The sequence below is a fragment of the Podospora pseudoanserina genome, chromosome 5 (assembly GCF_035222485.1).
Source record: "Podospora pseudoanserina strain CBS 124.78 chromosome 5, whole genome shotgun sequence".
Taxonomy (NCBI): Eukaryota; Fungi; Ascomycota; class Sordariomycetes; order Sordariales; family Podosporaceae; genus Podospora; species Podospora pseudoanserina.
The window spans coordinates 2,674,026-2,687,693 of NC_085924.1; the positions used below are offsets into that span (position 1 = coordinate 2,674,026).

The following is a 13,668-nucleotide window of genomic DNA, read 5'->3' on the forward strand; positions in this document are numbered from 1 at the left end:
GTTTCATCAGCCAGCCACTCTTGTGCATTATCTGGATCTCTGCAGAATCAGGCACCGTTTCCCCCCCACTTTGTTGATCAGACCATGCACCCCATGAAGAAATGATCGGCAGTTGACACTTTCACAAACGGTTAGTCCTCCCAATGCTAACCCCAACAGGTCCGCCACCAAGACAGCGGCCAGGCAATCAGGAACAGACGTCACATTCCATGACATGCATGAGTTCTTCAACACCCCGACGGTGATATCTCTGACACCAATCAGCGCGGCATGGCTCACCAGCTCAAAGCCTCTCACACACCAAGATTGCACGATCACAACCATGAAGATCCACAACACACAAAATCAAAATTAAACAAACGCTAAACAAACACTACCTACTCCCCATCCGCCGCCTTGGCCTCCCTAATCAGCACATCCGCCGCCTTCTCACTAACCATAAAAATAGCACTCTGAATAAAAATGCCCGGAATATCCGGAAAAACACTCGCATCCACCACCCTCAACCCATCCACCCCCCTAACCCTGAACTCCGAATCCAGCACCGCCATCGGGTTCCCCTCCTCCCCAATGGGACAAGAACAAGCAGCGTGATGACCCCAAGCCTCATCCTTGATAAACTGCCCAATAGCCTCATCACTCTGCACATGCGCCCCTGGCTTCTCCTCTGTGTAGTTAGTCCCCCCCAAAATAGGAAACTTGTAGTAATCCGCCAATGCCTCCCTTGACTTCCTGATTGCCTGGATCAAGGCCCCCAAGTCCAACTGATCAGCCCCGCCGGCGGTGGTGCCAGTGTCAAAGTAGTTAAAGTTGATCTCTGGCTGATCCAAGGGGTCGGCTGATCTGAGTTCCACCGTCCCGGCGCGGTTTCGCGTGTGGGCTTTGAGGCTGTACCAGGAAAAGTGCTTGTGATCACGGACGGAAAAGTCGTGCCAGCCGGGGAAATAGCCCTGGAAATTGAGCGGCCCGCCAAAGATGGAGAGGTCAATGTCTGACGTGGAGGCAAAGCTGGACCGCTTGAGCATCATGGTTGCTAGTCCGTTGGACGCATAAGCTCCCCTCGCGGCAAGGATGTAAGGATTGTCCAGCCACTGCTTCAGACACAAATCATGAGGCTTGAGATCAAACGTGCAACCGTCAAGAATAGAGAAATCGTCCTCGTGAACGACGTTGACGGGAATTTCGTAGCGGTCCATCATGTTGGTTCCTACTCCTGGGAGGTGTTTGATGATGGGGATGCCAAACCGTAGGAGCTCCGGGGCGGGGCCGATACCACTTAGCTTCAGAAGCTGAGGGGTGTTGAACGTGCCGGCAGAAACGATGACTTCTCTTTTGGCTTTGGCAGACCCCCTCTTGCCGAAATTGGTGCGGTGAAGGGGGCTGGCTTTGTAGAGGTATTCGCCCTCCATGTACTCCACCCCCGTAGCTCTAGGCTTGGAACCGGTGGTGTTGAAATTGATCTTGGTGACAAAGGTGTTTGTCCGCACGGTGAGGGGATGGCCGTCTGCAACGGTCTTGAGGATGAACTCCCGGACCGCGGATCGTTCACCCAACTTCATGGTGAGGGGCACCTGGAAGTAGCCCTCAGTGGCATCTCTTGCTGGGTTGACCCGGCTATTGGGGCTCATGAGCAAGAGCTGGGACAGCTTGGCCAGCGGCGTAAGGACGGGAACGTCGATTCCCACGGCGTTAGCTCCAGCGACGAGGTGCCGAGCCAGAGGGAGATCTCTGAGCAAAATGGTCGGGTCGGTGGGCATGTTTGGAAGCCATTGGTAGACCTTGTTGAGATATTGGTTCATGTTGCTTGCGGCCCACGAGTCATCGCCAGTGATGGTGGCGATGGTGTCAAAGTCTTGCTTGTGAGGAATGATCCAGATAAGGGCATTGTGAGTGACGGAGCCTCCGAGCATGCTGCCGCGAGGATACAAGATGCCCAAGTCCTTGGCTCCAGGAGGAGGATTAGGACCGACATGATACTCGTAAGGACCGATCTCGTAGACATATTTGGGATCTCTTTTGGCGCGGTTTTGGTCTTTGTAGTGGTTGACAAAAATATCCCATCTGAGTTTGGGATCGGCCGTGACGACGGCTTGGTACCCAGGAACCGAGATGTTCACGTTGCCGTTGGCATCGCCGCCAGCTTCAAGAAGCAATGTCTTGTAGCCGGCCATGGCGAGACGACAAGCGAGTGGGCCGCCGCCCGCACCGCTGCCCACGATAACATAGTCAAACTCAGAATCGACATCTCGAGTCGACTGTGCGTTGGGGAATGTTGGGACAGCAGCGATGAGACTGGCCGAGAATGCCAGGCAGGAAGAGAGGAGGCTGAACCTCATGATGGGCAGCGGAGGGTGCAGGTCGTGGTGAGGAGATCAGGGAGGAACCACTGTCCACAACGGGAATGAGGAAGCCATCGCCGCCCTCTGAAGTATCATGGCAGTGTTGGTACCGCGCTTGGGCCAGCTGTTGTCAGGTTGGTATTCAGCCAAACGCCAAGGCAAAACAAACAAGCTTCCAGGTTTGTTTCTGCAACTCGCATGGAAGCTGAAGCGTTCCACAGCTGGCAGTGGTGTAGGCTGTCTCTTGGAGGGCAAACCCTGATTAGTGGGGTCGAACTCGGAGGAAACTGCCCGGGGGTCCACTGGGACAGCCGATAGCCAACTGAACATTTTCATGGAAGCCAGAAGTTGGCATTTGGTCTACATCGCCAGGTCCATCGGACCAGGCTACAAACTCCACATCTATCCGCCTAAACCGAGCTGTCAAAACTCTTGTGTTAGTACCCCCAGACCTGCCGGGGTAGGTATTTTTGGTGGTCTCATTTGTGATTGGCGTGGGTAGAAGCGGCTCGGGAACCCGGGAATGATAGACGTCATCAAGCTTTATCGATCAATAAAGCCATGCTCCTGCATAAACCCCTGCAACACATCACAAATCGCTGCACCCAACGGTTGGACGACAGCGGTACAGCCCGCCCCCACTGCAACCGTGACATTCACCCCAAAGTCTACGGTAGGTTCAGTCCTATCAACATCGTCTCGATTTGGAAACTCTTTCGTCGAGCGGGATAGATCCGAATTCGAAAAAGACTATCTTCCAAGGAATTCTCTCCTTGACGAACATGTCATGGTGAAGTGCCCTCTACCTTAACCTCACACGGCAATGATCTGCTGGATCAAAGCGCTTTCAGGCTTCAGCGGAGTGATTATTTTTGCAAACATGGCGATAGGTTGGGCTCGCAAGAAGGTTTTGGATTCGGAAGCTCCTAGCTGCCTGTCCTGCTTTGAATTCGGGCGTCACCGAACCGGCAAGAAGTACATCGTCCTAGGCTTTTAAAGATCAAGCAGGACTCTACGAGCGTCTCCGAACGGGCATCTTTGAGATTGCAACAGCATCCTCGGTACTCGAAGTCAGCATGAAGATTGCCCAGGTTCTGCCCTTCGTGGGCCTTGCAAATGCCCTCCCATGGATGGCTGACAAGCGCCAACAGGTACGTCTGCCTCGTCTCCATGACATGGCTTTTCACTGACAATGCCCAAGTCCGGTGGTGCCCAGCCCGGCGGTCCTCTGACTTGCCCCTTCAACCCTAATCACCAGCCAGCTGCCAGATGGGACCCAGATTTCCCTTACAACCACGCAAAGCTCGGTCTCCCAGGCAAAGGCAAAGGGGGGTATAAAGTCCCTGCTGATGGCGATACTGCCCATGCCTTCATGCCGCCGACGGACAAAGACATCAGAGGTCCTTGCCCTGGACTGAATGCTTTGGCTAATCGTGCGTGCGCTTAGCAAGACAATTGAAGGGACTCTACTAACCCTCACCTACGTAGATAACTTTATTGCCCGTGATGGTATTACCGATTACAACGAGTTACTCGACGCTCTTCAGAACGTTTACAACGTTGGCTATGACCTGGCGAACTTCCTTGCCTTTTACGCCATCTACGTCGCTGGCCTTGGAGATCCCGTCACCAAGAAGCTGTCCATCGGCTGTGATGCCACCACACGTACCTCGTGGAGCCCAATCATCACTGGCAGCGAGCCCGGCCTGAACGGCCACAGCAAGATGGAGATCGACGCGTCACTCACCCGGAATGATTTCTTCGCTGCCGGTGGTGACAACTTCAGCTTCAACACTACCCTGTTCAAGATGTTTGAACAGTCCACCGGTGGGCTCTTTGACGTTGACCGAATCTCCAAGTACCGTCATGAACGGTGGCATCAGTGCCAGGCTGAGAACCCACAATTGTGAGTCTTGACATGCAAAGCAGCGGAAGGCAACCCCTAACCATTGACTCCAGCTACTTCCCCATCCTCGGCCTCTTCCAATACGGCGCCGCCTCCTTCCTCTACGAACTCTGGCCGAATGGAAATGAGGGCTATGTTCCCAACTTGCACAACACCGCCACTTTGTAAGTTTTGATGCTTGTCCATCCATCACATCACCTTTGATGCTAATCTTGTCAAAGCTTTGGCGCCCACCGCCTCCCAGACGGCAACTACCTCCGCGTCCCTGAGCGTATTCCCTCCAACTGGGTCAACCGCGAGAAGCCTTACTTCCTGCTAGACATCGCCTCGGAGATCTTCAAGATGTACACCAAGAACCCAGTTGGCTTTGGTGGCAATGCTGGAGGGGAGTTTATTGGCATCAACCACCCTCCTTACATCAATGATGGTGCGCTCAATGCCAATACCACTGCCCAGGATGTCACTTGTTTGTTGTATCAGATCCTCTCGAGGCCGGTTCCGAGCACACTGAATGGCATTGTTACTCCTTTGGTTGAGGCAACGGAGGCGCTTTTGATCAGCTTGTTTGGGGTTGAGTATAATAATTTGGGGTGCCCGCTGGCTTTGACGTGAGGGGGGTGGTGGGTGTGAATGAGAGGAGGGGGAGCTTGTTAATGGCAACTGGATCCTCATTCTTATATTTAGGAAAAGATATATGTCAATTTGAAGGTTCTGTTGGTATAAAAGTGTTGATTGTTGTAAACTATGGAAAGGTAAACTAAGAAATCCTGCAGACCCAAACAAATCAGCCCAGATTAGTCCAAGCTCCCTGTTGAGCCAGTTGTACAACAAGGACTGAACTTATAACCTATACCGCAATGGTTTGAAAACGAATGGTTTGGTGCCCCGTACGTTTTTTTTTGGTGCCCATCTTTCTAACTACCTATTTTATATAACAAATAGATTACTTATAGGATCGTATAAAAGATTTTACCTAGAGCTAAAAATTTAATTTTTCTTTAATAAAGATATAAATGAAATCAGTATTACTGAAATATTTTAATGTAAAACATTATAATGTCTTTTACTTTAAAAAACCTAAGTTGTTGGAAAACAGAAGTATGGGACCCGGTAGCAGCATTGACCGACCTGGGAGGATGATGGGCTTTGGAGAGCAAACTCGTCTCGAGAGAAAATGCGGATGGACCTCGGTGTTGGTAATTTGAAACGGAACCTGGAACACTGGTTGTATGTGAAGCGGCTGAGAGGGTCGGAATTTTAGGAACGCTCACAAGAGCGTTGGAGGTCCGGATTCACTTTTCACGGCTACCTCAGTGGGTCGCGGCAGTAAGGTATCTAGTTGTAAGAATGGAATGAACTGCCTTTCATCAGCGACAGTGCCGGTTCAAGAGAACCCCGAGAATTAGGCAGAAGTTGTGGAATAATGTGAGGAGGGATCCATGTTCTTAAACAGCTTAGTCTGATCAGATTTCATGCTGAACAGCTCACGATATGAGCCCGTAAGCCATTTCGGTCGTAATCTATGAAGCAGACAAAACGTCAGGTCACTATGAAGAAATCTCTGTCCGTATTCTCCATGTCATGGGAGCGGAGGCCCTTTGTGATATCAGCTGGCAACCCCCAAGGTCCAATGAGCTGGAGCAGCCTTAAACCCGAGGCTCCTATATCTCGAGCTTGAGTTTCGATCTCAATGCAGACCTCTCGTTGCCATGCCACAAAATACGCACCAATCAATTTCTTCTCTCGCTAGCTTCCCGACCTTTTGACATCGCCAACATTTGCAACCGCATCGCTTTCAGACACCGTTATTTGCCCGGAGAACATATCCATATTTCAGTTCAGCCTAGCTCTACAATCTCTGACAATCATGGTCAGTCACAGGATATCCTCTCGTCATTGGTGATTTCTGGAAGGATGGGCACTAACCCTCAGGAACAGCCCGAATATCTGGATGTTTCCAGCCTCTACGGCATCGCCAGCGTGGTTGGCTTCCTCCTGGCCGGCTCCCTCATTTTTGCGCTGGCACGAGATGGCCGAGGATCATGAAGCATTGGTTGGGCCATACGAGCTACGAGGAGAGTGGTACCGATCGTCAACCAGTTGTCTCGATCCCCTCATTCTACCACGCCCCTCGAGCCCCTCTCTAAACAAACTCTACAAGCAGAGGCATCTGTGCCGGCAGCTTCAAGATGTAATAGTTCCCATTCATGTTCGCGACGGTCGCTCAGTCAACATCACGGTGCCTATCCAAGCTCATCTTCCAGGGAAGCGTGGTGAAACAGTGCCAGGCTGGTAAGATAACCAGTTCGGCAGACTATGTCATCCGGAATCTGTTTTTTCCCATTGAACTTGTTCAATCAAGACAGTCCCACCTGGGTAAGTCTCAGAGACCCCCTGCGTCGTTTTTTGAAAGGCTTGGACTAATCCCTTGCGAAACTTACAGCTCAAAAATGATGCTTGAACATAAGGGAACCTACCCAAAGTCACACTGCCTGGTGTATAAGCTCAGCTCTTCTGAGGGAGATCGATCAGGCTTTGGCAACAGAGAAAAGATCTCTTCTATCTCCCCCTGAAACCTAAGGAACATGTGAGTGAAAGGGATGGGATTGGAAGAAGGCAGACAGTAGAATGTAAATGATAGCTTGCATTACCACAGAGAGTTTTGGAAACGAGGTTGGGGTGAACCGTCAAACATCGAGATGGGCCAAGGGAAATGCCATGGATAGGACATCACGAAATGGAATGGATAACGAATTTATATGCCTGCTCAGAGACTCAGAGTTTAACACAATTCCTCCCATTTGCCAACCACTATATTTTCACCCATATTGCCACAGGCCGACGCCAGTATTCCTCAAAAAGGTCCCTTGGGTCCAAGTAACAGCCATTAACCGCTGGCTGCTGAATCAATCGTGAATTCGCCAATCAGAGTGCACGCAGAACCTGGAACAGACAAGACTGGGTATCGTGGTATCCACTTAACTATCTAACACACTGTTAGATGCATATCGTCAATGACACCCCGCACCAACTCACAAGACCAACAGTCCACAGAATTCCGTTAGCATCCGAGGGTCACGATGCAAGCTTCCACGGATCACGAGTGGCGCTGCTACTGCGGTAAGCTATATCAAACCATATCATCGCTAGGCGACATACGAGAGGATGTCCGGCAATTTCTGCGACTACTCGCATATCTGGAGCCTGGACCTGTGCCCGGTGACCTTTTCCGTCGAGCCCTTTTCCCTTTCGAAAATGGAACGAAAACGGAAACAAATCACGGGAACAGCCATCCAACTTCTTGACATTTTCTCCGACGAAGGCCGACTGGTTAAGGCAGTGATGGATGCAATCGATACCCATGCTGTGCGTGTGACGATTGGGTCATTAGTGCCCCATGAGGACCCGTGGTGGGCACACCGTAATTTCGAACTACCAGAATCCTCACAGATATTTATTCAAAACAGCGTTAACTATTTAAATGGGCAGTTGGATTCGGCGAGGCTTGTTTTCCATGGGTTTCCTATCTTTGATCTTGACGTTAGGTAAGGCCCCATTCCCCATCATCGCAGCAAACTCGGTATTAATCCTCTAGATATATCGAGAAAGGAAACGCGCTCCTCCCTTTGGTAGTCCCTCTGTTATACAGCTTCCCGTGGATAACTACTACCGGGGGAGGTCCCCAGCACGATTGAAGTGTGTATCTCCATGTCGCATTTCGGGGACCACGCCTTTAAAGAGCATACACTAGTAATAGCGGAAAACCCTAGCGGGCCGAATAGGGCCGTCGCCGCTTGATTTTAGTATCGCTATCCGCACAGCTACCCTGGCTCTAGCTAGTAGGCAAATGGCATCCGTCTGGCCATCCCCTGGGCTAGATCGAAAGGGAAATAACCAGCGAGCAGAGGCGGTACTTTTCCGCGCCCAACAATGTATCGAACTTGGCCACCTATCTAAGGCCTGGAAACTGGTCGGTCAGTGGACACCATGTCATGCTGCCCAGCCTTCGAGTCTTCAGACTGTTATGTCTTCGCGCTTGGACTTTATGAAAGGCAAACTGCATCGATTCCAAGGAAATTTCGGAGCAGCTCGTCAATACCTTGAACCTCTCTCGAGTCAGGCCCTTCCCTCGAGCGAGCTAAACAGATCTGGGCCGAGTTGTGGAGCCAAGGCCTTGAGCAGAGGTTGTGTTTCACAAACCTTGGAACTCGTTGGGTTGACATGGTATCTGAGTGGCTAGAAGCCTCGGGCTGTCCACGTATCGTCTCACAGTGGGGGTCGAGTACCGGATGACTCAGCCTGGAGGGCCTGCGGAGACTGAAGCAACTCACCGAGACGGATCGGAATCGGGGAAGACAAGTTTTGTGGCCACCAGTGTCTTCTAATGCTTTATTTATCTAACAGCCTTCACTCTGTAAAGCTTCGCCGCACAAGTCGTCCCCTGCTACCTCGTCTTATTCCACATTGAGCCGACTGAGCTGAAATCATGAAGACAAGAAAGCAACATACCAAAAGAATAGAGCAACATTTCACCAACCATTTTGGTCCAGTCTGCTTTCTGCTGTACGATCCAAAGTCCGGCTACATGTTCTTCTTGGGACATAATCGCATGCCTCAAAGAGATATTTTGGAGAGCAGCCGGCTGCCAGATCAGGATGTTGTTATTCTCTTCAAAGACTGCGGCGTTGTCGAGTTTTACAGTGACTGCCTTCGCGACGCAGCGACTGAACCCACGACTCAACCCAAGACTGCGGATACGGTGGAGACTGTGTCGGAAAGGTGGGTTTATCGCCAACATGGGCGGGATGAATTAGCCCTACTTTTGCCACGTTGGATAGTGGAGGAGGAGCAGTTGGATTATTTGACACGGTTGGATAAATATTGGGAGGAATGGAGGCGCCAAATGAGAGAGGAGCATTGGAAGTTGGCGGAAAAGACACATGGGCGACATTTGTTCCCGCGACCAGGAAGAACATACACTCCATTTGCATTCATTTGTAGTTAGAACGGTCTAATAAGAATTAGTTGAGTCCAGACGTCATTTTTCTGCCAAGGTACTTACAAGCTCTCGTGTTCCATCATCTTTATCACAAGAGGAGGCGTGATGTGAGATGAGATAAGGTAGTTCGAAAGGAAGTTCGTGAGTGAGCTCGGGACAGAAAACAGGAGATCGATTGTCAATTTAAGGCCGGGACTATGAAGTATGAAAGGTTTGGTCAAATCACAACCGCCCAGTCGCTGCGGGCGAGTCTGTGGGCGCCTTGAAAGTTCGGGAAGGAAATGTTCCGCGGCTTACCAGGGCTAAACCACCCACCTCACATCATCTCTGTTCTCTGATGTCTACTGGTATATTCTTCTCAGCTCCAGACCATTACGGTCACGGAATGAAAGTTGGGTTGGATCGGTACTGTGATCAAGTTGGTTGCAAGGACAAATTACCTATCTAACTGCCAGCTACCTCCAAACAAGAGGTTGACCTAGAACATCAGACTTTCCGATAACAAGAACGCGTCTGCTCTCAGAGTTAAAATTCTTCCTCGCACATCACCAGTCCGGGAAATATATACGTATACTGCGTTAGAACTTCGAATCAGTGGTAAAGAAAATCAACTCACCTATTTATAACTCTCAGTACACCATAGCCCTAATTTACCATAAAGGACAGAAAGCTATCCCTTACGTTCCTGGACTCGAACTTATACGTAATTAAATGCGGAGCACCATAATGCCTACCTATCGTAACGCAGCGGTCGTGAATTCGAGCGCCTTCTCTGTACTCGAATCTAAGCCCAAGTCCGAGTCATCAGGATCTTTCGTCGGGATTTTAAAGTACGTAAAGAAAACGGTGTTTATTTCGGGAACAACCTAATCTAGACGGTCGGATATACTATATATACGTGGACACCAAACATCGCCAGCACCTAGCCATAAACAAGTCCGGCGGTAAATGGATTAAGCCTGCAAAGATAAAACACTATATTATCTTCGCTATACTTTTGATAAAGGTAGGGCTCTTCCCGAAGGGAGTCGCTAGGAGTGCATACAGCCGTAAGCTTCCAAATAAGTAGCTGCGAGTTAGTGCTAGTAGAGACGAACCGTGTTTTAAACTTCTGCCCTATAATAATATTGTTTTCTTTAATGGCTATAAGCACAGGGTTCAAAAACCGAACGAAAGGACGACGTTATCGAGTGAGAAGGTTATACATCTCGCGAGAGAAAAAGACCTCCCTAAACCAGTTTTCGAGAAGGTTTTGCATGTATGGTATCTCAAGCTCTTTCCGTACGTTAATAATTAAAATCGTATATATCCGGTATAATATATAACAATAGGCAACCAGTTTAGTAATGCCCTGGTCGATTTTATTAATGCCTATAAGCCCTCGTCGAAATTCCTAAAGGACTCTAGGTATATTCGAGAGTAAAGGTACGTCGAAAGCTTCGTTTACTTTAGGTTTACCCTCGATTTCGGAACGGAATAAGTTAATAGTTCGACGGAAATAGGCTTCCTTTATGGTCTTAATGGTATCTATTGTTAGTAGGTAAGCAAATTAATAACTGAAAATCATAGTAAAGGCGTTTTACTAACCTAAAAGTAAGATCACAGTATCCTTAAGCAGAAGAGGAGTCAATGAGTTACCCTCGCTCTAGTATAAAATTATTTTTAATATTAATACGAGGCCTCCTTCCTAGTTAAGTCTCGAACGCATGGCGAGCTAATTAGTAACCAAAACCAGGATTTCTTTATCTCCAAAATAGCTCGCAATAGATGCGGCTACCGCTAGGTTAAAGTCCAATATAAAACGGAAATTACTATGAAGTACGGCGAGTATAGCTCTTATACATGGACCTAGAATAGCTAGCTAACGAAGCTTTGCCGCTAGATTCACAACTGAGTACGCCTTAAGCATGTTGCAACGTTCGAGGAAGCCGAATATCTTTATACTTGCGGTAAAGGGCGTTAATCAGTATACTGAAGATCTCGGTGCTGGCGTCCGGAAACCGTCCCGCAATGCCATTAATGGTGGAAAAGGGACCGGGTATAAGAGAGCGGGTGAGAGTAAATCTCTAAGACCCTACCTCAAAATCAAAGTTTTTTTGTCGTTGGTAGCTTTTGACATCTTAAAGTTACGCTGGGTGGACGAGAAAGGTCTCGGGAACCTGGTACCTCATGGTCACAACTAGAGATTTATTTATTCCATGTCTATTTCTCATCCCATGTCTGTTGTGGTAGCACCGCTGCAGCCATGGGTCGCACATGCAGATCAGCCCGGCTAAGATTTTCAGTCAACTATAACTTACATCTAACTCCCGATGTATACACAAGCATTGAATTTACAGTTTCGGTTGCATGTGTCTAGGTACACAAGGTACCTAAACAAGGGTCATCCGAGAGTCTCCCGTATGTTATTTGTCTTTTGTGGCAGAGTAGGTTCGATACGGTAGAAGCACAGAAATCTTTGCACCAGTTCTCGAGCAAGTGTGGCCACAGGAATATATTATCTAGCTAGTCAGATGCTTGATGATAAGGTCGCCTCAAAAAGTCCTCCGACTCACACGAAGGTACACGGTTCCAGAGAAGGCAGGGGTGAGGTCAGACGATTAATAATAGCAAGACGCCCAAGACGATCCTCTGCATTCCCACCGGCCGACTTTTATCCTACAACTTATAAGCGAGGCTTTAATTCTAGGGAATCGATTTAGGGCCCCGTCCGTTTGGCTTAACGGTAGACCGCCCTCTACTAGCAACCAAAACCCCCAACCATGGGTAGTATCTAGAAATATAGTCTATGGTTCGCAGTATTTATCACAAACCTAACGCATACTAGATTAACAAGTATGTTAATCTCGACAGGGATATTATAAGATCTTTCCTATTAGCATACATACCGTATCCATAATCTCGCACCTATTTTATTATTTATATTAAGAACCGAGGTAAACTATCTAATTTATCGATCGAGGTCCCGACTCTTATATATTACGTTTAAAATCAAAACAAGCAACTAATAGCCCGGCCCTAAATAAAAGCGAGCTCTGGCTCTACCCCCTATATCTATCATACTACCTTCTTTATCGGCCTTATCTATCTGGTTAAGCTTTCTTTTTATAAAGCTTATCCCGACTATTTGCTACGGATAATACTTTTATCGTTATTAAAATCCATAAAGAGGAAACAGTAACTACGCTTAGAGGAGCTTTTAAATGATATAGTTACCTTAATTAGGGGTTTGTTTAGATTATTTTCGAACAGTATAGGTATCTCTGCCCAGAGCTTTAATAATTTCGACTCTATAATGAAAACTAAGTGACTATTTACGTCGCTAAGTAAACTAAGCTTTACCCTATTAGAGATAAGAGAAAAATAAATACTAAAAGACTTTATATATTTTATTAAAATATATATAGTATTTTCGATATTAAAGCAAGTTTATTATCGATAAGGATATTTTATATTTAGAGTAGGTAAGATAATTACCAGCGAATTGTTTTATAATAGCTTTTATCTAAGTTAAGTTTCTAAATATAGTCGAGATTTAGTATTACTATTAGACATCTTAATAGTTTATAGAACCGTTAAAGCTTCGGCACTATCTAGAATAGTATCGTGTGACGAACCCCTATCCAGAACCTCTAAAAGGGATACTAGTTAAAGGCACTTCTAAATAATCCTAGTTCGGTACAGCTAAATAGTGTACAACAATGGCTTGTCTCTATCACAATAGTCTGAATACTAACGATTGTGACTTGTATTGCATACTGCGGAACTGTCTATCTACGCCAGCCAGTTCCTCCGTATATATAGACCTTGAGGCCCTGAAGTGCTTGTCGTGCTATGCCCCCGATCACCTCCTAGCACATTGCATCCTGCAGAGTGCTCGTCGTGCTATGCCTTCGATCACCCCGAGCATCTTGCATCCTGCAGAGTGCTCGTGGGTCTTGGCGCCATAGCACTCTCTGGCCGGCCCCAATTGGCTGTCTCCTGACTTCCCTAATGATTGGCTAGGGACGTCCTGCGCCCCACATACTGCGCGGCCTGCCGTTGGGTTAACTGTGACATATCGTTTAAATAATCTAGATTACGGGCGATGGTTTTATAAAAGCAAAAAAATTCGTGGACTTCCGGAATCTTATCTCCCGGAAATAAGTAAAAAAATACAGTAATATATATATAAAAATAATAATACGCGAGAAAATAGTGAGAAAACAGACAAATATAACCTTTAACAGGTCCCTAAATAAATACACTTACGTGACAGTGGCTCGCTCGCAGGCCGCACTTTACGCAGGACAAGAAAAAGACACTATGGGCTCGCAGACTATATAATAAGCACCGAAATGGCCTGATCAGAGGGCCAGAATTGCCTGCACACGTGCAAGGCTTAAAATACAAAGAAATAAAAGTCGATGTCCCGTCTAAAATAG

The 13,668-nt window shown here is 47.8% G+C and overlaps 4 protein-coding genes across 4 annotated transcripts; 3 read left to right on the forward strand and 1 right to left on the reverse strand.

The window, feature by feature from the left end:
• Positions 1–377: 377 nt before the first annotated feature.
• On the reverse strand, positions 378–2,336 carry QC764_512200 (uncharacterized protein; the record flags this gene model as incomplete). Its single annotated transcript, XM_062948443.1, has 1 exon — positions 378–2,336. One exon carries the CDS (start codon positions 2,334–2,336, stop codon positions 378–380), a length of 1,959 nt encoding a protein of 652 aa, XP_062799215.1.
• A 455-nt stretch (positions 2,337–2,791) lies between these two features.
• On the forward strand, positions 2,792–4,902 carry QC764_512205 (uncharacterized protein). Its single transcript, XM_062948444.1, has 5 exons — positions 2,792–3,490; positions 3,541–3,772; positions 3,828–4,245; positions 4,299–4,409; positions 4,467–4,902. The coding sequence occupies exons 1-5, from the start codon at positions 3,416–3,418 to the stop codon at positions 4,855–4,857; spliced, it is 1,227 nt and encodes a 408-aa protein (XP_062799216.1). The 5' UTR covers positions 2,792–3,415; the 3' UTR covers positions 4,858–4,902.
• Positions 4,903–5,943: 1,041 nt separating this feature from the next.
• Positions 5,944–6,966, forward strand: QC764_512207 (uncharacterized protein; the record flags this gene model as incomplete). The annotated part of the gene is made up of 4 exons (XM_062948445.1): positions 5,944–6,115; positions 6,207–6,537; positions 6,612–6,621; positions 6,689–6,966. Coding segments are annotated over 4 exons (531 nt in total), but the record flags the coding sequence as incomplete, so codon positions are not given.
• Positions 6,967–8,092: 1,126 nt separating this feature from the next.
• QC764_0081310 (uncharacterized protein) lies at positions 8,093–8,485 on the forward strand (the record flags this gene model as incomplete). Its single annotated transcript, XM_062940798.1, has 1 exon — positions 8,093–8,485. The coding sequence occupies one exon, from the start codon at positions 8,093–8,095 to the stop codon at positions 8,483–8,485; it is 393 nt and encodes a 130-aa protein (XP_062799218.1).
• Positions 8,486–13,668: the final 5,183 nt, after the last annotated feature.